The 23,448-nt window shown below is 57.1% G+C and overlaps 1 protein-coding gene across 1 annotated transcript; it reads right to left on the bottom strand.

The window, feature by feature from the left end:
• Window positions 1–108: 108 nt before the first annotated feature.
• On the bottom strand, window positions 109–20,679 carry NKAIN1 (sodium/potassium transporting ATPase interacting 1). Its single transcript, XM_057397879.1, has 7 exons — window positions 20,365–20,679; window positions 5,836–5,973; window positions 5,574–5,654; window positions 4,759–4,956; window positions 3,993–4,053; window positions 1,160–1,241; window positions 109–353 (listed from the first exon to the last, which is right to left on the bottom strand). The coding sequence occupies exons 1-7, from the start codon at window positions 20,416–20,418 to the stop codon at window positions 344–346; spliced, it is 624 nt and encodes a 207-aa protein (XP_057253862.1). The 5' UTR covers window positions 20,419–20,679; the 3' UTR covers window positions 109–343.
• Window positions 20,680–23,448: the final 2,769 nt, after the last annotated feature.

Below are 23,448 nucleotides of genomic sequence, written 5' to 3' on the forward strand. Positions count from 1 at the left end.
ATGCCACATCCCTGCTTGTCACCGTGTCCCATCCTGGCGAGGCTTTGGGAGCATGAGGGGGAGGACACAGTGCAGGGGGGTCCACCTGTATCAAGCCCCCTCACTCCCCATCCTGCTGTGGGTGCCTGGTTTGGGCTCAGAGGCTTCCCAGCTGGATGGACGTGCAGCTCCCGGCTCCATCCTCAGGGGTCTTGCAAGGTGCAGGGAGGAGATGGATGTCTTGGCATCGTGTTCCTCCCCCCCCCATTCTGGGGGTCGTGTCATTGGGTGTGGGGCAGTTCACTCTCAGGGGGTCCTATGGCCTCTGGCTCCCACGCTGGGCTGGGGCTGGATCCAGGGCAGGTTACCCGGACCTGGGGGGGAAAGAGAAGACGTGTTAGGGGTGAGACCCAAAGCATGGAATCACAGACCCAGCCTGGGGTGGGTTGGAAGGGCCCTTAAAGCCCATCCGATAAAGAGCATCACTGGGGAACCTGGCTCGGGGAGGGCAGGACACCCACATCCATCCCCATCATGTGTGTGCTGCCACCCTCGGGGTGACACCATCCATGTCCCCATCCCGGGAAGCTCTCACCCCACCGTGCCCTGCTCACGCTGGAGGGCTGTGGTGGTGGTGGGGAAGGGCCAGCTCCATGCAGTGGGGTGCAGCACCCATGGGTGCTCACCCATGCACTGGGGTGGGCGCATGAGAGCCTGTGTGTGCCCAAAGGTGCAGGGAGGCCTGAACAGCATCACAGATGCATTTGTTCCACCACAGCTCTCTCACTGTAGGCACTGCCCTTGAGTTTGCATAGAAGGCTTTGGATATAATTAATTCCTGGCACCCAACAGGAGGCAAATCCCTTTGGATTTCACAGCCTTATCTCGTTTCAGCCTTTATCTGGTTAAGCTTAATGGGGAAGGGAGCAGAGAACAGGGAGCTCACTTATCTGCAGAGCTGCCTGTGGGGCTCAGCAAACACAAAGCAGCAAACAGGAGCATGAACTAAAACTGCCCAAGCCCAGCCCTGATGGAGACTCTGGTCTTTATGGTGAGGCAAGGAGGATGCAGACCCACATCTTTTGGGTTATGATGGTGCAATGAGGGACCTTGGAGGCGCTCCTGCATCCCAGAGCATCCCAGAGCATCCCCAAGGCTTCCCAGCCCGGCACAGACTCACGTGTAGAGTGGCTGTAGCTGTAGGTGTGATGTCTTCTGTGGTGCCTGGTAGCCGTAGGAGTCGAACCCGCCAATGAAGTCGACTGGAGAGAGGGGCAGAGGAGCGAGGTGAGCTGGGGAGGGTGGTGGGGACATTTCCCTGCCTCCCCCCCCTCTACCAACAGCACCCATGGGTAACGCAGCATCCTGACTTGCAGCAGGGAATGCTACATCCCAGTCTGCAGTGGTGTTCTGGGCCCCTGCAGCATCCCAGGATCACTGAATCCCAGCCTGGTTTGTGTTAAAGGGACCTTAAAGCCCATCCAGCTCCAACCCCTGCCACAGGCAGGGACCCCTTCCACTAGAGCAGCTTGCTCCAAGCCCCTGCGTCCAACCTGGCCTTGAACACTGCCAGGGATGGGGCAGCCACAGCTTCTCTGGGCACCCTGTGCCAGCGCCTCAGCACCCTCACAGGGAAGAGCTTCTGCCTAAGAGCTCATCTCAGTCTCCCCTCTGGCAGGTTAAAGCCATTCCCCTTGGCCTGTCCCTACAGGCCCTTGTCCAAAGCCCCTCTCCAGCTTTCCTGCAGCCCCTTCAGGCACTGGAGCTGCTCTAAGGTCTCACTGGAGCTTCTCTTTTCCATCCTAGGTCATGGAACCATCCCAGTCCCCACAGCATCCTAGGGAAGTGCTGCTTCCCAGGTCTTGGCAGCAGCTGTGGTCAGAGCAGCATCACAGGGACACGCAGTATCCTGGGTCACAGCAGCGTTCCAGGCCTCAGCAGTGTCCCAGGGAAGTGCCATTGAGAGGCAGAGGAAAGGAGCTGGACTGACACGCAGAGATCCCTGTGGCTTTTCTCATCACAACAGCTCTTGCATTGCAGGCTGGACAAAGTGGGCAAAATTACCCTGTCATTGCCTCCAGAGTGGGCATTTAAGGAGAATTATGGGGGAATTACCTCTCCTTTAAGGCCTGTCATTTAGGGAATTGCAGACACCCATGGATCAATGTTCCCTGGTGCGATTTCCAGCCTGGTGGCTCCTCGCCCTGCATCAACCACCTATCGAGCCCTTGGGTACTCACTGGAGGAGTCCTGGTGGCAAATCCCATCCCTTCACCATAGCTGGATGCAGTGGGAACTATGGGGGGACCTCAACATCTCCCCCAATCACCCCATGTGGCCCCAGACCTGAACCCTCCACCAGCACCCCCAGGCTGTGGTGTCTGAGCTGCTGCAGGAGCCACAGCACAACCCATCTCTCCAAACCCAATCCATTCATCCCCATGGAGCAATGAGCTGGGTGGGTTCGCACAGGGGTGTCCATTAAACAGCAGCGTGCTCAAAAGGGGAAGCAAACTGATCTTCCTGACTCAGTATTCAGCCCGCTCTCGGTTTCGACACCATCCATCCATCCATCCATCCATCCATCCATCCATCCATCCATCCATCCATCCATCCATCCATCCATCCATTTCCAAACCTAATATGATATTCCATTGAAAATGTGCATTTGAATCCTGGGCTCCAGCAGCATTAATATTAAAAGTGTATCGAACGCAGGAGCTGTTTGAATGCAAACACGCTCCAAAACCGGCGGCACTGGATAAACCTTTGTGCCAGCTTCTTGGATACAGAAACAAGTTATTCCCGCTGGCAGTGGCCACTTTCACATGGAGATTTTCCTTTTCCACTACGCTGGTTCCCAGCAGGCGGAAAACATGGGGATGCTGCACGCCGGCATCACGTGGGATGGGCTGGGAGCATCCCTGGCTCTGTGGCACCATCCTGATTCCAAGGCAGGAGCTGGATGCTGGGGTGGCTTTTGCCATAGGGGCCATTGCGGAGCATCCCTGCCTGTGGTGGCTGCTGGGAGCTGCCAGCTGGCAGGAATTCATTAACAGCAGATGAGCATTTAATGTGGTTGGATGGCTCCAGCCTTCACAGCCTGGTTAATTGGGGTGCTCAGTGCTTCCGGACGGGGGTTTGCTGGGATCGGATTGGAAAGCACAATGTAGTTCCTATGAAAATCAGCCTGTAACGATCTTAAATTGCTGATTCCCTCCCTGTTTTGGGTGAAACCTGTTTGGGTGATGCTATCCATGGGGATGCTGGCTGGGGACACCCATTCCCTTGTCCCTGAGCCCCAGGTGGCTCTCAAAGGGGTTGGCAGGCAATGGATGGAGATGGGAGCAAGGCTCTCCCACAGTGCCCTGGCACCAGATCCACACCAGGAGGAGCATCTACCATGAACATATCAAAGCACTGTGGTGGATCTTTGCAGCAAGGGCAATTCCCTGCCCCTGCCACACTAGAGCAGGGACCTGGAGGAGATGCTCTGAATTTGGGTCAGTGAGGAGCAGTGAGAGGGATGCTGAACCCAAACCTGGCCACACTATAGGGGTGAGCTTCCTGGCTTCAGTGGGACCTGGACTTGGGAGACTGGGCACCATCTCAGCCTCTTCATGGGCTGCTGTGGGGCCAAAACCCAGCCCCATTCATTGGATGAAACTGGTCCCATTCCTGCACCCAGTCCCATGGGAGATGCAGCAGCTCAGGGCTCAGCATCCCCAGCCCTGTCCTCTGCCAGCCCTGGCCATGGTGCAGCACCCTTCCCAAGGCTGAGGAGGGGGACTGCACTGGTGGCACAGGGTGGCACATCACACCCCAGCCCATCTGCCTCAATGGGGATGGGAAAATGGGGCAAAACCCCCAACTAAAGGTATTCCTTCACCTGTGACCCAGGCATCATTCCCCATCCCTGGCTGGGAGCTGCCACCCCAGCAAGACCCTGGTTGGTGTCATCAGAGGCTGTTCTGCAGCTCTCCCACCCCATGACAGGTATCAGGAGCACTTACAGCTGTCTTCTTCCTCCAGGAACACTTTGCTGACGTAGCAGGCATAGACAAAGCCAAAGAGCTGCAAAACAGAAGCAGTCGGTCACTGGGGTGATGGGCAATGAACCAGCATGGAGCCTGGTGCTGCGAGGGGATGCCTGGAGCATCCCAAGGGCACTGGGAGCATCCTGGGTAGGATCAGTGCCTTCTCTGGGATAGTGGTGCTGGAGCCCATCTCCAGTGGGTGCTGGTTTGGGATGCAACAAGACTGGATGGTTTCATCTGCGCTATGGGAACAAGGGTGATGGCCCAGGATGGGTGCTGAGCCCCATGCAGAGCCTGGTGGGTGCACGGCAGCTGCTCTGGACCCCAATTCCCTTTCAAGCTTTATTTCCTTGCAGCCCCCAAGGCTCCAGAGGAGTTTTGCATCCAGGTGCGTCCCCTTCCCACCTCCCCATGGGACGAGACAGCCCCTGAGATGCGGGGACCACCCCTTGTGCCAAGCAGCGCATCCCAGGGGCTCATCCTCCAGCAACACCTCTGTGTGGATTACACCGAGAGCTCCCCAATCCCTGCAGCACCCAGCCCACAGCCTGACAGGCTTTAGGGTGAGCAGCACCCTGGGGTGCTCTCATGGGCTCATTGCCCTCGATGCTATAAACAGGCACCGATGCACGACGGCACAGTGGGACATCTCCAGCTCTGCCCATCCCGGTCCCTGCCGTCACCCCCTTCTCCCACTGCACGATTTGGGATTGGGGATGAGGAGGAAAGGAGCAGTGCTCACCGCCAGGAAGATCTGTGTGGCGCTGCTCACCACCTCGATGTACTGGTAGTCGAGCAGGCAGCCGCTGACCGTGATGACGTGATGGTCCTCGGGCGCCAGGTTGGAGTTGAGCACCGGCGTCACCAGGCAGCCCGGCCCGTTCTCCATCCACCACGAGCGGTGCAGTGAGGTATTGAAGGTCATGATGAAGTCTCGGTCCTGCGGGAGGGGAGCGCAGGAGGAGGCACAGAGCGTGGAGCTCAGGGGCTTTGCAGAGGGGTTGGGTAGAAAATGGGGTTTTCCAAGCCAAGGAAGCTCCGTGAGACCCAGAGCGTGCTAGCACAGTACAGGGCATCTCCCTAGCCTGCAGCCAGCACCCAGGGTTTGTGGCTTCCTCCTATGCTGGTGTCCATACACCAGAGGGAGAGAATCCCCTTCCTCGACCTGCTGCTTGAGAGGCAGAACCATGGGACCGTCCCTCCAGCATGGTGCAGAAATCCCATGTTTCTGCTTGCTAAAACAGCCTCAAGTGTCCTGGAGCCACATGGGAAGATGGTTTCATCCATCAAGTCCCCCAAAAAGCCCTTCTCCCCACTGTGGGCAGCTGGGACCTATGTCCTGAGCCCTCTGGGATGGCATCCTCAGAGCAGGGTGCATCCTCAGCATGGGTACCCCAACTGCGGGCTGGGGATGCTCAAATCACCTAATGATGCATCATTACATGGAGTTTTCACTACATGAAGTTTTGCTCTTTTCCATGCACGAGCTCTACTTTAATAGCCATGGGAGGGAAGGAGAGGCAAGGAAAGGAAGGGGAGGAAGAGGAGGAGCTTTACCTGTGACAGGCGTCCAACCTCCAGGTAAAAGCAGATGATGAAGGCGTTCCAGCCGACCCACAGCACCAGCCACACCGCGTACTGCCAGGAAGAGAGAAGCTCAGGGAATGCCCAATGGACACCCCCTGCTCCATCCCACCTCCAACCTGCTCAATGGATCCCATGGGACCCACAGCTTTGGATACAGGGCGGGACCTGGGGCTGAGCCATCCCCAGGGGGGATGATGCTGCACGCAGGAGCAGCATCCGCGGTGGTACCTACCACCATGAGGTATTTGGATCTGTACTGGATGGTCCCAAAAATGCCCAGGATAACGGCCATGATGTGTAGGAAATTAGCCAGGATGGGGGCCCATTGGTAGCCCAGGAAATCAAAGATCTGCCTCTCCAGCGCTGCCACCTGCAAGAGAGCATGGGAAGGGGCAGGTATGAAAGCATCGGTCACCACAGCATCCCGGGATGCTGGAGGCAAAGAGCAGCTGGTAATGAATGGGAATTCCTATGGATAATTGGTTGCAATGGGCTGAAACATACGTGTGATGCCTTGGCTGGTGGGGGGTGAAAACATGGGGGGGAGTGAGGGGTTATTTGGAATATCTGGAGCTAGAAGGGGAAAGCAGGAGATACCAGCTTGTACCCACCAGCACCCTCCATGCCTCAGTGTCCCCATTGCTCAGGTCTTGGGCACTGTTTTGATCACCCTTTGGGATGGGTTTATCCCTGGAATCAGCCTGCCCAGGGGTGAACCTGCTCAGCTCATGCACGATGCCCTGGGTACCAGCCCTCCCATTTAACACCACTGGGGTTTGATTGCTGTTATCATTGATAATCCATAAATAAGGACTTGATGCAGCTAAATAAATCACACAATGCACAAAATCAGGGCCGGTGGCTTCGGATGGAACCTGCCTTTACCTCAGCACTTATTTACAGCCCTATTTATACCAGCTCAGGGTCTATTACTCTTAATTACAGGATTAGCCCAAAGCGATGTGGTAGCAGAGGTGATGTGGGAGCACTGGGGCATTTGTCAATGGTAAAAAATGGAGATTGGATGAGGCTTTGGGGGTTTTAGGGAGTTTTTAGGGCTCTTGAGGGCTGAGCTGCAGCATCCGTGTCTCCAGCAGCTTTGCAACCAAACCAACTCTTACATTTACCTTTGTGAGAGCCCAGCCCCATCTCCTCGCTCTTTGAGGTGCCCCAGATTCACCCAATAAACCCTCCAGGGCCCCAGGTCCTCCCTGCAGCACCGTGCCTCAGTTTCCCCTCCCAGGGCAAGGCCCTTCATCCTGGCAGGGAACTGGGAGCTTATCCTGCAAATCACAAGAGAAAATGGGCTTCACATCCCCTGCTGAGCTCACCAGCACACAGCGAGCTGGGCTGGCCTCAGGGGAGCTCCATCCTGGCGCTTCCTGAAGCTCCCATAGGAAAATGAGGGCCCTGCAGCATCCTTGCACAGCCACAGCTTCTCTGGGCACCCTGTGCCAGCGCCTCAGCACCCTCACAGGGAAGAGCTTCTGCCTAAGAGCTCAGCTCAGTCTCCCCTCGGGCAGGTTAAAGCCATTCCCCTTGGCCTGTCCCTCCATCCCTTGTCCCAAGCCCCTCTCCAGGTTTCCTGCAGCCCCTTCAGGCACTGGAGCTGCTCTAAGGTCTCCCCTTAAGGAGCCTTCTCAGCAAAGGCAAGGACTGCTGGATCCCATTCCCTACTCTATCACTGGGATCCATGCTGGCAGGACCCCAGTCTCAATTGAAGGTGATGGAAAGCCACAGAGCAGCCGCCGGGTCCGTGGTGCCGTGACTGAGGCTGTTTGCATTGAGCTTAATTCACTTCCACACTATTTAAACTCTCTGAGGAAACAGCCTTTGGAAATAACAACGGGGCTGTAAATCCTTTAAATTGAGGGATATAAATAATAGATGATAACAGGGAATGTGGTACCCCGGGGGGTTAGAGCCATCCATCGAGCTGGTGGCTGTTGACAGAGCTGCTCAGCAGGAGCTGGATGCGAAGGCTGGGTTTTGGGTACCGGTGTGTCTCCGAAGCGAGGGAAGGGACTCTGAGAGCATCTCATGGAGCTGGAGTGATGGATGGCACCTGGACGGCTCCTTAATTCCAGCCCATTGAGCCAGGACAAGCTGGGAAGAGCCTGGTCAAACCACATCCTTCAGCCCAAGGAGAGGCAAAATGAGGAGCAAACACCACGGTGTCCTCGAGGATGAGCAAGGGCTCATCTCAGGCTTCAGCTGGGACATTTGGGGGCAGAATTAGGGGTTTGCACAGTTTTACTATGTGGGCAAAACACCCACCTTTTTTTTTTGGGGGGGGGGAAACATCCCTTTTGGGGGGATGGAAACTCCTGGCTCCCTAGGATGTGGCAGGAGCAAACCTGCCCTTGTCCTTCTGAATGTCTTCACCAAACCACCCAGGCAAGGGCAGGGGATGTTCCCCCCTCATTTTTCCTGGAAAGAGTCAAAAACAGGCAGGAAAAGGCTCCATTCCCCCCCCACACACACACAAAAAAGGGGATGTTTCCCTCTGAAAACACTGTCCCTAAAGCCTGAAGAGCCCCGAGCATGCGGCTGCAGTTCTACCCGCTGTCAGCGGGGCCGGAGCAGGCAGCGCAGGCAGGATGCTCCCGGCTGCCCCTGCCTGCAGCATCTGTGCATCGGGCTGAACTAAAGCCTCTGCCCTCCCCTGGCAGGAGCGGAGCGGTGCCCCCCGATGGGATATTATCCTTCCCCGGGTGATTCCCTCCCGAACACCATATGCCCGAGGCTCGCCGGGGATTTAACCTTTCATTTCGCTGCGTTTTGAAGAGATTTGGGGGTTTATTCTGCCTTGAATCCAGCCTGAAGACACTGCGGGAGCATCACTGCCCCGGCTGCTGAGCCCAGCCTGGGGGATTGGGGCAGAAATGCCCCATTCTAGGAGTTTGGGGCAAAAATGTACCGGGGTTCAGGGAGAAAACACCCCCCAGCAGAGCTGGAAATCAGGATCCGGCCCTAAGGGGATGCCAGGTGCTGTTAGTCCCCATGAGGGATGTTTCCCATAGCCCAGGCCTGGATGTCCTTGCAGCAGGTCATAGAACCAGAGAATCATCACAGCCTGGGTTGGGTTGAAGGGACCTTAGAGCTCATCCAGTAAAGAGCATCCTTGGGCAAACGAAGCTCCGGGGGCTCCCAGATCCTGCCCCCATCCCCAGGAGGAACAGCCAAGTCCAGCTCCCATCCTGCTACAGGCACCACACCACCCTCAGCACCCTATTGCAGGCTCTGCCACCATTCATTTTGAGGCAGTTTACGGCATTTTGCTCATTTTCCCTTTGCCATTGGAGGTGTTTCCATCATGTGGTTCCATTCCCAGCTCCGCCCGGCTCCACTTTGGGGAACAGCTGCGATTGGAATGAGCGAATTGACTATTAAGGAGGTGCAAACACCGCTGTGAACCCGGGGACTTCAGTTAATGACTTGGAAACAAGTTCTTGACCTACTTCCAACTTGCAAAAGCCTTCGTGAAATCACAGAGAAAGAAATTAAAGGGGCCAGAGCCTTGATTGCTCTGTGCTATGGGGTGGAGATGAGCAGGATGCCGCCCCTGGCCTAGAAGATGCTCTGAGACGAAGCAGTATGAGCAAAAAGCAGGGTGAAAGAGGCACAAATTGGGACCTTCCTCAGCTGTTGCAACCTCAGTGGGTTTGGGGGGGGTTCTGGCCTTTGCAATGCCCCTTTTCCCCCACTCCCAATGGATTTAGGAGCTCATGGAGCAGCCCAGATCTCCAGGATGCAGCTGCAAGTGCTGGGGGCACAGGCAGAGATGTAGTGGAGGGGTGAGATTCCTTGCCACAGCTCCCCATCACCCCCCCCCAGCACCCATCCCCCTGGGCTTTCCTTCCTCTCGCCTGTGTTTTCCCACCCCCATTCCCCTTTATTTCATTTCCCTGCATCCGGCAGCGTTGCCATGGGAACACGGCGGCTGGATGCGCTTGTCTAGACGCTGCACCCCAGGAGCCCGCCGCCGGCATCCCGCACCATGGACTGGGTGCGAGGTCACTCCCTGCATCCCTATGGCTGCATCCCCTCCAAGCTCCTGGCTCCATCCATCCCTGGGGGTTCCCTACAAGGAGGGCTGGGAAATGCAGCTTGGGGGTGGATAATGGGGATAACAGTAACCATCATCACCATGGAATCATTGAATCCCAGGCTGGCTTGGGTTGGGAGAGACCTGAAAGCTCATCCAGTTCCACCCCCAACGCTTTCCACTAGAGCTGGGCCCATTGCTCCCAAACCTGGAAGTTTTGAGTGGATTTGGCTCTGTCTGGCTCCGATCTCCCCAACAAGGACCGCAGGGGATTGTTATCCCTGGAGGAATGTCAACAGGGGTTATCTTTCCCAGCAAACATCACAGCTTACCCCGTGAGGAGGCTGCTTCAGCTCTAGCGCAATGCCACATCCATTTAACTTCCATCCAGGATTCCATCTCTTATGTCCACTGTCCTATAAGTGCTGAGACGAGACTTTCTGCTTTCCCTCCTCTCCCAGCAAGGGAGTCACTTTTCCATGCCAGGGGAAGCCAAGGAAATCCAAGCAGCTCAATTCCCCTATTGCCTGTCAGAGGCTGAAGCCCCAAGGTCTCTGGTGCTGGCTGGGAAGGGTTGATCCTGCACTGCCCGGGTGCTGTGCCATGCCTCAGTTTACCTGGGAATTGGGCCCAAGTCCCATTGGCCCCGCTCAGCACCACACTGGGAGCATTTGCTCTCTTGGTTAGCTCCATCAGTGTAGGTCTAATGGGGAAACTGAGGCACGGAGGGATGGTGGAGGAGACCAGAATCCCAAGCCTTGGAGAATGGCTGTGCCTTGAGGACAACGGGTTGGGAGCTGCTCCAAAGCCACCAGTGCAGGGCTGGGACTGCTGGGCTGGCTCGAAGAGATGGGATACGGGCTGAGTTACCCCCATCAGGCTAAATTAAGCCACAGTTCTCCCTGGAGATGCTGAGTGGAGCCGCATCCCTGACCCCAGCACAGCATCTCTGGTACCCGGACTGGCTGCATCTCTCCGGTGCCGGTTTTCCCATGGGATGCAGTGGGGAAGGGGATATCCCCCACTGCCCATGGAAACCCCAACACTCACCCAATGTCTTGTCCTGTGGCTGAGGGGGAAGAAGGAGGCTTGAAGGAACCAGCGCTGCAGCAGGACACCCATGGGATCCTGCCCTGCTCTGTGTGGAGAAAGGGGCTTGGAGCTGGGAATCTTGGGCTGAAACCTGGGAGAATTTGGGCTTAGATCTGGGGACCTTGGGTTTAAATTTGTGGGATTTTTGGCTTAAATCTGAGGATCTTGGGCTTAAATTTAAGTGGTCTTCATGTGAGATTTGGGGAGTTTGGGGCATGAATTTGGGGGATCTTGGGCTTAAGTCTGCAGGTTGTGGGGCTTAAATCTTGATCTTAAAGTGGAGAGATCTTGTGTTTAAATTTGAGGGATTGAGACTTAACAATGGGAGATCTTGGGCTTCATTTTAGGAGATCTTGGGCTTAAATCGGGGGAGTTTGTGGCTTAAATTTTGCAGACTTGGTGCTTAAATGTGGAGGATCTTTGGCTTAAATTTGGGGGGTGCATAGATATGACAAATGAAACGGGGAACCAGGAGAGATACAGGGAGCCTGACACATGAATGACAAATGATGCGGGTGAATCCACAGGGGTTGGACAAGGAATGGGAGTGAGCAGGAGCCGGATGCTCCAGGAAAAGCAGGGTGGGAGGGGATGGATCCTGACCGAGATGTCCCCATCCACCCGCGCTGGCCGAGCTGTTTGGCCAAGGCTTAAGCCTCAGGCAATTTCGATGCTAATTCTCCCCGCTAAGTTCTTTAGCTGCCATCTGCGAGGAGCAAGAGGTGTTTTCCTCCACATCTCAAATGATGCCTCAAAGACAGCGTTAATATAATCCCATGGGGGAGGAAAGGAGGGGGAAATACATACAGATATATATAGAGAGATATAGAAATCCAATTTACTGACTTATTTAGTGACACTTTGTGTAATCAATTCTCGCAGGAAAGAAAGGCTGATTAAAGCCAAGCGCATCGCTATGGAAACCGGCATTCCCTCCTCCCACGACCCGCCGGCTGGGAAGGGTGAGGAAATCTGCCTGGTAACAACCCCGTTAATGAGCCAGGGAGCCCAAAGAATCCCTGGAAGCGCCGCTGCCGCCAAAGGAGCAGCCGGGAGCAGCCGGTGGGGAGGCGAAACCGAGACGCGCTCCCCAAATATTGATTCAGATGGAAGGGGTTTGGAGGAGGAGGGGATGCTCCTGCATCCGGGGTTGGTACCCAGGGGGGCACCCGGCGAGCCCTGTGGGGGCGGGTGTCTCTTATCCGGTTGTTTGGCCTTCAAAGAGAGGATGAACCCACCCTGACACGAAGGTTTGAGAGATTCAGGAGGGAGCTGCCAGCACAAAAGGGGGTTCTATGATAAACCCAGTGGGTTTCCCTCTCCGCAGGGCGAATCCCCAGCCCATGGGCATCACTTCCCGTTGTCTGTGCTCATCTGCCCCATGGGCCAGAGTTCCTTCGGGAACTGGGGATTTATTCTTATCTCTCCATCGGATAATGGCCCTCATGGAGGGTTCAGGGGTCTCCTCCTGCCTGGATGCATTCCTCACCTCAGCACCCTGCAAGGAGAAGATGCTTGAGACACCCGTGGGTGCTGCTGAGGCAAGGGTAAATATTCCCATGGGATGAATATAACCCCTCCCTTGGGTGGTGGGAAGTGGCTGGGGCTGGCAGTGAGCAGCACAGAAGGGACTTGGCCATTTCCCCACGCACTTGTGATGCTTTTCGGGGTGCTTTAAGGAGCGAAGGTCTGCACAGGGCATCCTTACTGCTGCTCCTTGTCGGCTGAGGGATTTAACAACAATCCCATCCCGTATTTTCCTTAAATTCCTTCCATTACCACCACTGTCACCATGACCAGGGATGTGAGTGGAACTTCACATGTGAGAGGATGCTTCAGCAACGGGATCATGGTCCAGCCCGGGGACCAGAGCATCCGGGTGCTGCATCACCCCATCCACCCACATCCCAAGACTATCACAAACAGGAGCATTCAAAAGGATGTGACATCCCACTAAAACCAGAAACCTGGATATTCTGAACCATTCCAAGGAGCTGTTAAACCTTCCCATTCATCCTGAGGAGCATTTACTCAGGCTCCTCTCAGTGTGTGCTGTGGCCACCGGTGCATTGTTAACGCATCCATCAGCAGCAACGTGGCCGGGAGCTCATCAGAGACACCTCCAACAGCCATAAAAGCCACTTGTATTAATGGCTCTGTCCTCCTTTTATCCCCACCACGGCCAGGAGGGGGGTTTTGGGGTTGATTTTACCACCGCTTTTGTTGCTTGGTGATAGATGGGGAGCATTGGATCCATCCCAGTGCCCACCCTGGGGCCTTCCTGCTCTACTCGGCCACATCCTTCAATGACACTGGGGTGACAATGACACAGCTGGGATGATGCCACCCCAAGCATCCCAAACCCTGCATCCAACAGGGATGTGAGCCCATCCCCGTGGCATCAGGGCCAGGCCCACATCAAGGAAAACAGGATTTTCCCCCAAACCTTGTATTTTCTCCCCCCTATAACCCCGTGGGATGGCTTTGCCAGCTGGGTGATGGGTGCTGCTCTGAGTCACCCCCCTTTTGGGTGCACCCACAGGAGGGATGAAGATTTCCATCTCAAAATCTCTGGGGAAAACCCAACCCTGCAGCTCCCATGGCCTGGACACAGGAGCTGGGAGGACTCCTGGGGTCCCCATGTGGGACACCCCATGACCTGGACACAGGAATGATGCTCCCACCACCTCCTGGAGTTCCCCTGTGGGTCCCCCCTGGGGGCAACGGGGCTCTCCCTATGTCCCCCTGCTCCATCCCCATCTCTGCTGGTGGCAGACATTCACCTCGGCGCTGATCCTGCTTCCCCATCCCTCCCGGCTCTGCTCCGTGTGCCTCCCAAGGGAAAGTGAGGGGATACCCTGGGTGTCCCTCAGTGATGGGAATGTGACCATGGCCAGGCTGGGCATGAGGACCCCCGGCCCTTGGGGACGAGCCCCACAGCATCATCCCCACCAAAGCCTGCCTCCGGCACCATGGGGCTCTTAGTGGCCCCAGTGCCATGCCAGGGGGATGCCACCCCCAATACACAGGTGCCACCCTGCCACAAGCCCCATCAAGAGCCATCTCCAGCCCTGGGGAGCAAAGAGGCACCCCCAGACCCCCCAAACCTTGCTGCACTCCGAGCACCCCATCAGCCACCCCATACACAGGGACTCGGTGCCAGCCCTGAGCCACCCCGGTGCCTGTGTCCCCTCCTCCCTGAGCCAAGGGAAAGCGGTGCCAGATGCCACAGAAAGGGGCCAGGAGAGGATGGATTCACCCGAGAGCCCTGGCAGCTGCCAAAGGGAATTGGCAACCGGGTGGTGATGGGCTGGAAGTGGCAGCAAGGGAGGGGACAGCAGGGGCCAGGAGCAGGGGGGGGCCTGGAGGTGCAGATGGGGATGCTGTGCCCCTGGGTAAGGGGGACAGGGCTGGTTCCTGAGCCAAAAGAGGGCGGAAAAGAAACGGATTGAGAGTACAGGGAGAGAGCCCGGGGGAGACGGGACAAGGAGTCTGAGCGTGACATTTCCTGGCAGGAGCCAAGGCCTCACCATCAATCTGAGCCATTACTGCACAGGAGCAGGAGCAGACAGGGCTTCCCAGGGGCTCCCATTAGCGTCAGCATCCCGCCCTGTGCTGCGCGAGCATCCTCCATCCCGCTCGGAGCATCCTTCATGCTCACCCGGAGCATCCTCCGCTCTCATCTCAAGTACCCTCCATGCTCACTTCAAGCACCATCCACTCCCCAAGCGTGAGCACCCTGAGCACCCTCGACTCCCACCTGAGCATCCTCTGTGATGATGCCAAGCATCCTCCACTCCAACCGGAGCAGCCTCTGCTTCCAACAGGGACATTTCCCACTTGGGGCTCGTACCTGGGTGTCCCTATGGGATGGGACAAGGTGCTGGGCAGAGATGCACCACTCCAGTGACAGCAGAGTAGAGGGGATTCTCCTCCGCTATTTAAACACTACCAGGGCTGCTCCTTTGCCTTCCCACTTCTCCCGGCTGTGATGTCCAGAGTTGGACAATTGGAATAAACAGCAGCTTTCAAATGGGGGGAAGGAAAGAAGCCCCATGCCCGGGGGCCTGTCCTGAGCCCCTCCGAGCATCCCTTGGGATTCAGGAAGAACATCTCCTCACTCAACCCCCAATGCTCCATCACTTGGAGGCAAAATACAGCCCCCAGCTCCATGCTGTGATAGGGATAAGGACATCACAGGGCACCCTGGGAGGATGAGGGATGTGGATACAGCCTGGAATGCTGGGATGAGAGGGGTCTGAAGACGCCTGCCTGTCTACTGATCGGCTTGGCTGGGCGCTGCAGCAATCAATAGCCAATAACCTGCATGGTGCTGAGGAGCTGTGAGGACGTGTGGCTGGTGCTGATGTGAACATCAGGGTCTTAGGGGGGTGCTGCAGGGGGCTCCTGACTATTTCCTTCCCTCTGTATAAGGATATCCCCAAGCCCCCTCCCTGTCATCCCACGGACCAGCAGAGACCAAGCTCCTCAAGACGCTGCTTTGCCGCATCCTCCAACCTCAGCTCTCCTTTCCCAATCCCCTCCTGAGGTCCTGGGGATGTATTTTGGGATGGGACACCCTGCTGGCAGGGCTGTGGTCCCAGGGGTGATGCTCACTGCCCCCCCTTCAGTCCACACCTTTCCTCCCGCGCTGGTTTTATTCCTCCTCTTCTTTCTTCCCATTACTGAAACGAGCATCATTGATTTTTTATAGTGCTAATTCTTCTCCTAACAGAAAGCCACCTGGGATCACATCAAATTGCTTACCAGCATCCAAACACTATTATGGCAGCTCAGGCCCTTTCAGCAGCCAAACGAGTCAGCTCGATAAGAAACAGCATCAAGTTTGGCTGGATGAGGCTCCTTTTCCCAGACATCAATTAGGCCACCTACTTTTAGGCTTTGCTGATCACATCATGCATCAACCTTCCCTTGCCGTGCTCTCGTGGCTTCGCCATCAGGCCATGCTCATCCTCTTTATTTGCTCTACAACTGAGACATTCATTTCCCAGTGCCCATCGCTCCCAGCTCCGGCAGGAACGGGCAGGAATGATTTAAGTTCTCCAACCACTCGCGTTAATGCTCTTGGGTGTACGTTTGCTGGTCTTGTAAATGTAGACGCACTGCACTTTAATCGCGGGTTTAATTGCGAGCAGGAACGTTCCTGCTTCCCAAACGTGCCCATAAACCTTTATAGCTCTGCCTGGGAATAATGCGGCTGCAATGGAGGATGCGCGTCCACTGGGATGGAATAAAAGGACCCCAGCCTGCTTTGGGTTGAAGGGACCTTAAAGCTCCTCCAGCTCCAACCCCCTGCCACAGGCAGGGACCCCTTCCACTAGAGCAGCTTGCTCCAGGCCCCTGTGTCCAACCTGGCCTTGAACACTGCCAGGGATGGGGCAGCCACAGCTTCTCTGGGCACCCTGTGCCAGCGCCTCAGCACCCTCACAGGGAAGAGCTTCTGCCTAAGAGCTCATCTCAGTCTCCCCTCGGGCAGGTTAAAGCCATTCCCCTTGGCCTGTCCCTACAGGCCCTTGCCCGAAGCCCCTCTCCAGGTTTCCTGTAGCCCCTTTAGGCACTGGAGCTGCTCCACAGCCACCCGAACCCATGGTCCCTTCTTGGGCTGGTCACCCAGGCTGGTGCTGAGGTGGGTTGGTGTTTTTCATGCCTCCAACACACACAGTTCCCACCTTGGAGCCGTCTCCAGATCCTCAGCGCTGCCCATCCCTGGAGCATCCCTATCCCTCCACACCAGCACCCACCACCCCGCAGCATCCCTGGGAACGGAGGCATCACCGCACTCATTGTGTCCCATCCCATGGGATGGGGTGCAGGGATACGAGGGTCTCACCATCCCTATGCCACTGCCAGCCCCCCATTGCCATGGCAACCATGCAAATGTGAAAGCTTTCCATAATCATTAGGGAGCAGAGCAGTATAAACAGTGACTGCAGCAGATTACATGCCGATTATGAACAGTCGCACCTTCTGAGTGCTGGTAATTATACCTAATTGTGCATTTAATTGTGTAATTGAAAACCCCCATGCACAGTTCATCCCGGGCTCTGTTCCCCTTTCCCGGCAGTGGGAATGCGGTCAGGGGCAGCTCCGGCCCCGCTGTCCTCAGGTCATCCCTGTGCTGGGAATGGGGCACGGTGGGAACCGCGCGAGGACAAAGGATGCCGGTGGATGTTGGAGGTGCCAGAGCTGGAGGCCAAAAGCAGGGAGATGGGGACAGCAGGGTCAGGAAGCGGTGCAGTGGGGTCCTGCCGGGGATGGGGATGTCACACAGGGCTGATGGGTGCTTCAGGGATACAGGGATGGACTTTGCGCATCCTTCCTTAGGCCGACCCTGTTAGCTCCTTCCCTGGGCTTGGTGATGGGCGGAATTCACATCCCAAAGGCTCTCAGTGCCCTGTGTGAAGCCCATGGATCAGGGAAGCAAGGTGGGATGGATCCGTGGCCCCTCGCCCTGCACCTCAACCCTGGGAGGCTGCGGGGGGAAGGATGCCAGTGCCGGTGTGGTACAGCATGGCACGGTATAGCATGGCACGGCACGGCACGGCACCACACACTGCCACCCCGGCAGGCTCAGCCAGGCAGGAGGTGCCAATGGAGCTTTGCTTTCCCAGCCAATTAAAGGAGAAGGAGAGGAACAAAGAAGGAAAAGGAGCCCTGGTTCGGAGCAAAGCTGAGCTGCATCCCATCCCCAGGGAGCCCTGTGCTGCGATGGGAGCACCACCGGGGCATGGAGGAGCCCACCTGAGCATCACTGAGTGGGATGGCCGGCTCCAGCCTGACCTCAGCTTCCAGCATCCCACATCCTGGAATCCCATATACCTGCCCACAAGATTGGGTACAACCCTCTGCAGCAGCACAGCTGTCCTGGTCTGCAGCCAACACCATTAGACTTCAGAGTTAACAAGAGTCATGGCTTGTGGCTCCATGTCCATGCTTGCAGTAGTGGGGTGGTATCACCCCCAGGTCCATTTCCCATCCAACCACCTCAGCAGCTCTCATCTTCACATAAAGATAAATCCTCCCAACATCACCCATCACAGAGAAAGGTTCCCAAAGCCCCCGGACCCCCCCAGGCTTTCCCAAATGCTGGGAAGGACCAGCAGAAACCTGAGAGTTTTGATTTCATCCCACCTCATCTGCCCAAATATCTCCCAGCAGCTCCTCTTGATGTGGGGCAGGGCTGGTGGGCATCTGGCAAGTGCATCCCTGGGGTTTTCCCAAAGGAAAAAAGAGAGGCAAAATCCAATCCCTTGGGAATGGTGACTCTGTGTGCAGCATCGCTTCACTGAGTGCTCAAGGAGCACATGGGATATTTGGATGCTCCAAAGCTTCCGTGCCATGGCCCAAACACCGGTTTCCCAAACCTGGTTCAGGCACAATCACTGCCCCAAGGGCTGTGCTGGGCTCTGCCTGCAGTGTCCTGCCCCTCCAGACCTGCCCTTTCCAACCCAGCACAGGGGACCTGGCCCCCAGTGGGTACCAGCAGCATCCTCTATCACCATGAGCATCCCCCGTGGGGACACAAGGGACCAGGAGCGCATCCCCAGGTTGCAAATACTGGGGAAACCAATGGTTCCATGGTGGCACACAGGGAGCAGCGGGAAGGTGCCTGCAGGAAGGGGGCCCAGCAGTGAGGACCAGCCAGAGGTGATGGTGTCACCCAGGGCAGGCTGCTCCTCACCCGCACTGCTTTGCTTAAGGGAAACCGAGGCTGATGAGGCCTGGCAACCAGCGTGCTGGCTGTCGGCACAAGGTGACCCTGCAGCAATGGGGCACCCCCAGCACACACCAGTCCAACCCCAGGCACTGGGAGCACTGGGAGCATGGCAGCCATCCCCCCCCACAGCACAGAGAGCCGGGGTCAGGCATCATCCCTGCTCCCCATCATCCCCTCCCAGCCCTCAGCATCACCTGGGCTGCACAACTCGACCGTGTCACCTCAAGGATGAATATTGGCCTTGGTATCCAAGGGGACCCTGATGGCTCAGCCCAGGGCTGACGCCCCTCATCCTGGGCAGGGCACCCAGTGGTACCTTTTCCTCATGGACCACATGGGTACCACTGCTGTGGAATGGGGTGCTGAGGGCAGAGAGCATCTCCCCATGGCCAGCGGGATGCAAGCTGCTGCCTCCGGAGCTGGGAGAGCATCCCACAGGCTGGGAGGGGATGAGCTGTAGGATGGGGTGAGCCTGAGGTGGGAGAGCCACTGGCGAGGGGCATTTATGGAGCCAAGCCTTTGGGAATGCTGGCAGCACCAGGACACACGGGGTAAGGGGTGGAGAGCAAAGCCTGACCCCCATCTGCAGCACCAAGTTTCTGCTCTCTCAACTCGGTTCAGTTCTTCCCCTACAATAAATAGGTTAAAATCCCCTGGATCTGGGATATGGCAGGGAATAAACACCAACAAGTGACCGAGAGCCAGGAAACTCCTGCACGCCCGGAAAACACCCATCAGGTTTATCCTAAGGGGGAAGGCGAGCAAAGCGCAAAGCAAGGCTTTACAGATTGAACCAGGGGGACGGCTGGGGACACAAGAGGGCATTCCCACTGGGAATGGCAGGACTTCAGCCTGTGGTTCAGGGCTGGCTTGGAGCATTCCTGCATCCCGCCAGGAAAGCCCAGTGCCCCCCATCCAAGAGTGGGGACCCTCCCGCTCTCTGCCTTCCAAAGAATGGAGAATGAACGAGAGCAACGCCGGGAAGAAAGCACGGGTCAGCAAGATAACACCATCATCCCTGGAGCTCATCCGGAGGCTTTCCATCACTGCCTCCATCCACCCCATCATCCCCGATCCCTGGGGACACCAGGGCTGACCACCCTGCCTTTCCACAATCTCCTTCCTCACCACGATGAGCCCCAGCATGGCCACGAGGCAAGTTGTAGGGAGCTGATGCTCTGTTACTGAACCACCCACCCGGGATAATCCATCACAACCTGGTTTTAGTGGAACCCCCCCCAAACACCCCATGCGCTCCCATCGCTGGCTCCGCTGTGGGCAGCCTGATGAGGACTGACCCCCAGGCAGTAGCCAGCACAGCACCCAATGCTTCTGAAGGCCAACAATCCCATTAAACCCTTCCTTTCCCTCTGCTCCCACCATCCCAGCATCCCCCCGCCGCGGGCAGACGGGTCCCGCTTGAAAGCAGGAGAGTTTCCAAAGTGCTGGCAGTGGCTCCAAGTTTCCCTTTGGATCCAGCTCGGGGGAGCAGCACCCCAAGGAACATCCTTGGAGTGACCAGGATGGGAAAGCGCCGGCGGCAGCGAACAGGGAGGGAAGAGGATGCAGGTGGAAACAAAGCTCACACCTGCTGGAGACGCATCCCTCAGGCGCTGACAGCGCAGGGAACCGGCTCCCATCCATCTCCCCAGCCGTGACTCCAGCCAGCGCCGGATTGAGGCAGGGGATGAGGGGGGCATCTCATTCCTCGTTGAGTGTTAAATCTCCTTGGGGTATAGGGGGGGGCTTGGGTGTCAGTGAAGCATCCCCAAGCCGGTCCCACAGCAAGGTCACCGCCGACACGGCGCGGGTAGCGGTGACAGCAGCGTTCGCACAAAGCGCGACCCGGCATGCTGATGAGCGCGGGCGGCCCCTCGCCTTACCAGCTGCAGGCAGCAGAATCCCACCAGCGTGCATCTCCCGTTGCATCTCCCCATGGTTTCCCAGCCGGAGCCGCGGATTTTCCTCCACCGTGGCCTCGCGTCTCCGTCCTCCGACTCCTCAGCGGCAGAGCCGACACCCGGCGAGCATCAGCCGGGCACCAGCAACATGTCCCGCTCCGCAACCCCCGGCCAGCCCCGGTACTTTCTTCACAGCAGCCCCGCCATCTCCCGCACCCTGCCAGGGCAGCGCAGAGCCGGGATGGGCTCAGAAAGGGGCATCGCCCCCCATTCTCCGCCTTCCTCCCCGCTCCAAGCCAAGTGCGCTCCAACACCCCCCGAGCCCGCTACAGCCCCATCCCTTAGCGCAGAGCCCCCGGGGCCGCGCAGCCCTCGCCGCCCATCCCCGGAGCCCGCAGCTCTATTGTCTCTCCCGCACAGCCCCGGGGGCGGGCGGGGAGGTGGCGGCGGGGTGGGGTCGGGGGCGCGCCGGGCAGGGCGGGACGCGGCCGCCGGAACAACGCCAGACGCGCTCCCCAGCGGGGCCCGGCAGGCGGAGCGGCCGGGAGGGGCGGAGGCGAGGCCGGGCACGCTGCGCAGCGACGAGCCCTTTAGCGGCTTCCGGGGGCGCCGGGAGGTGCGGACCCTTCGCTGCAGGCGCGGCTGCCGGTAGCGCCCGCCTTCCCTTAGCCCGGTATTGGCCTTTTTAACGGCAGATTTCTATTCTATTATTTTCCAGGTGGGGATGGGTTAAACCCCGGCGATGCGAATGCAAAGGGGCTGCTGAGCTGCTGCCCTCCCCTTTCCCTCGGCCCTGCGGCCCTTGGGCGGTGCCTGGACCCGCAGCACGGGGACCCCGTAGCCGCCTCCTTTGGGGTGGTGGTGCCGGGGCAGCAGCGGGGTTCGCAGGGAGGGGAAGCCCCCGAGCATCTTCCCCCTGCAGAGCCCTCAGCCCGGCACCCGCGGCTCCAGGGCCGGCAGCATCCACCGGGGCTGTGGTCCTGAAGGGCTTAAACCCAGCAGAGCTGACAGGGTCCGGCCCCAAACCGCCACCCACCCTGCTCGCCTTTGTTCTGCTTTCACAGCACGGCTTCAGGGGGATCGGGGAGCGCACATCCTCCAAGGAACAGCTGGGATGCTGCTTTAGGAACCTCCTGCCGAAATGCCACCGGCACAAGGTCTCGGACACACTTGGCTGCTTTTCCCTTCCATGATTTCTTAATCCTCAGCTCTGGTTTTTATAAGGAACCATCTCTTAAACCAGCCCCATATGCTGTTAGGTGTCAGAGCTGCTCTGCACCAGATCCAAGGCGCTGCAAACCTTACAGGTACATTAGAATCATAGAATAGTTAGGGTTGGAAAGGACCTTAAGATCACCCAGTTCCAACCCCCCTGCCATGGGCAGGGACACCTCCCACTAAACCATATCACCCAAGGCTCTGTCCAACCTGGCTTTGAACACTGCCAGGGATGGAGCATTCACAACCTCCCCGGGCAACCCATTCCAGTGCCTCAGCACCCTCACAGTAAAGAACTTCCTCCTTAAATCCAATCTAACTTCCCCGTTTAAGTGCACATTAATGTGTAAGTGTCGCCTAGCCATGGTCTAACCAAGGGCCCATCCCATCCCCATGGGCTGCTGGGACCTGGAGCATCTCCTTCATCCTCCATAGTGGGAATTTCTCTCCCTCCCTGTGTATGGCCTTCATGAATGCAAGAAACATGCAGGGGGTTCACCAAGTGATGCTCTGAAGCAAGGGACCTGCAGAGGTGGTTGCACCCAGGCTGAACCATCACTGTTTGAGACACAGGGACCTCTGCATTTCTTCTACCCTATCCCCAGGCCCTCACCAAGAGCTGAGCGAGATCCCATCACCCTCATCCCACGGGGAGAGGTGTCCTGTGCTCCTGCAGGTTATCTGGATGCATAAGGGCCCAGCATCAAGCTTGTGGCTTCCTCTGGGATTTCAGCACAGCAGAAACCCAAAGCAGAGGGACTGGTTTCACCCCATGGGTCAAAACAAGGCCCAAGCACCCCACAGCATCTCCTTGGCAATGACCAAATCCGCTCAGCTCAGCCTGCCTGTCCGGTTCCTAAAAATGCCAGGAAAAGGCAAAAAGCCCTGATGTAAACCCAGAAAACCCAATCCAATGGCTCCCGAGCAGGTGGAGCTTCCTGAGGAATCAATAGGAGATTAGAAAAGGTCAATAGAACGTGTCAAGTGCTTCCCTAGAAGGCGAGGAGAGGACTTCATCTATGTTGTGGGTGGGAAATGCACCCACCTTTGGCTTTTGTTCCCTTTTCTGTTGCAAGAAAACACCTCAATGACTTTATCACTCCCTACAACTGCCTGAGAGGAGGATGGAGCCAGGAGGGGCTGGGCTCTGCTCCCAAGGAACAAGGGATGGGACAAGAGGAAACGGCCTCAAGCTGCACCAGGGCAGGTTTAGATGGAGATTAGCGATGGGGACCCCAAACCTGGGCATCAGTCTCCTGCCAGCGCAGCCGTCACCAGCCCTCAGCCAGCACCTCTGCTGCTGGCCTTGACTCTGAACCCATCCTCCTCCTCCTCACCTCACCTGGACCAGCCCCAACACACAGCAACACCGAGCCCATGGGACCCCCTGGGGGCATCCTCCAGCTCCCAGCCCCAGGAGAAGGATCACAATGGAGCAAAGCAGCAAAGACCCCTCTATTTAACCGATTCCTCCTCGATTTTAACCTCATGAGGCCCCAGGCTGCGGATCCCCCTGAGTTCCTTGGATCGCTGTTAATGGATCCCTGTTCCTCTGACTCATGTTGAATTGATGGAGAAATTAAAATGCATTCACACCATTCTCTTATCTGGGTGTCTCGCGAGCAGGCTGGCACATTACAGAGCCCATCAGCATTGAGCCTTTGTAGCTCGCAAAATTCATAATTAACCAAAAACTTCTATTCACTTCTTCATGTAATTTAATTAGTTTCCCATTAAATAGACACTAAAGTATCCTCTATTTCCCAACAGAGCAAATAATTGTTTTCTATCCTCTTAGAAGTTATCGCTTGCTTATTGTAACTACCACAATTCATTAGGAGCCTCTAA

The sequence above is a fragment of the Pezoporus wallicus genome, unplaced genomic scaffold (assembly GCF_028554395.1).
Source record: "Pezoporus wallicus isolate ANWC-B61680 ecotype Strahan unplaced genomic scaffold, APGP_CSIRO_Pwel_v1 contig_10769, whole genome shotgun sequence".
NCBI lineage: Eukaryota > Metazoa > Chordata > Aves > Psittaciformes > Psittacidae > Pezoporus > Pezoporus wallicus.

Excerpts from the sequence above, each read along its gene's own strand:
- NKAIN1 (XM_057397879.1), bottom strand. The coding sequence starts at position 20,418 with ATGGGGAGATGCAACGGGAGATGCACGCTGGTGGGATTCTGCTGCCTG. Across the intron at positions 4,054-4,758 it reads CCACACAGATCTTCCTGGCG|CTCTTTGGCTTTGTCTATGC; the intron begins GTGAGCACTGCT and ends TCTGTTTTGCAG. Across the intron at positions 1,242-3,992 it reads CCTGGAGGAAGAAGACAGCT|TCGACTTCATTGGCGGGTTC; the intron begins GTAAGTGCTCCT and ends CCCTCTCTCCAG.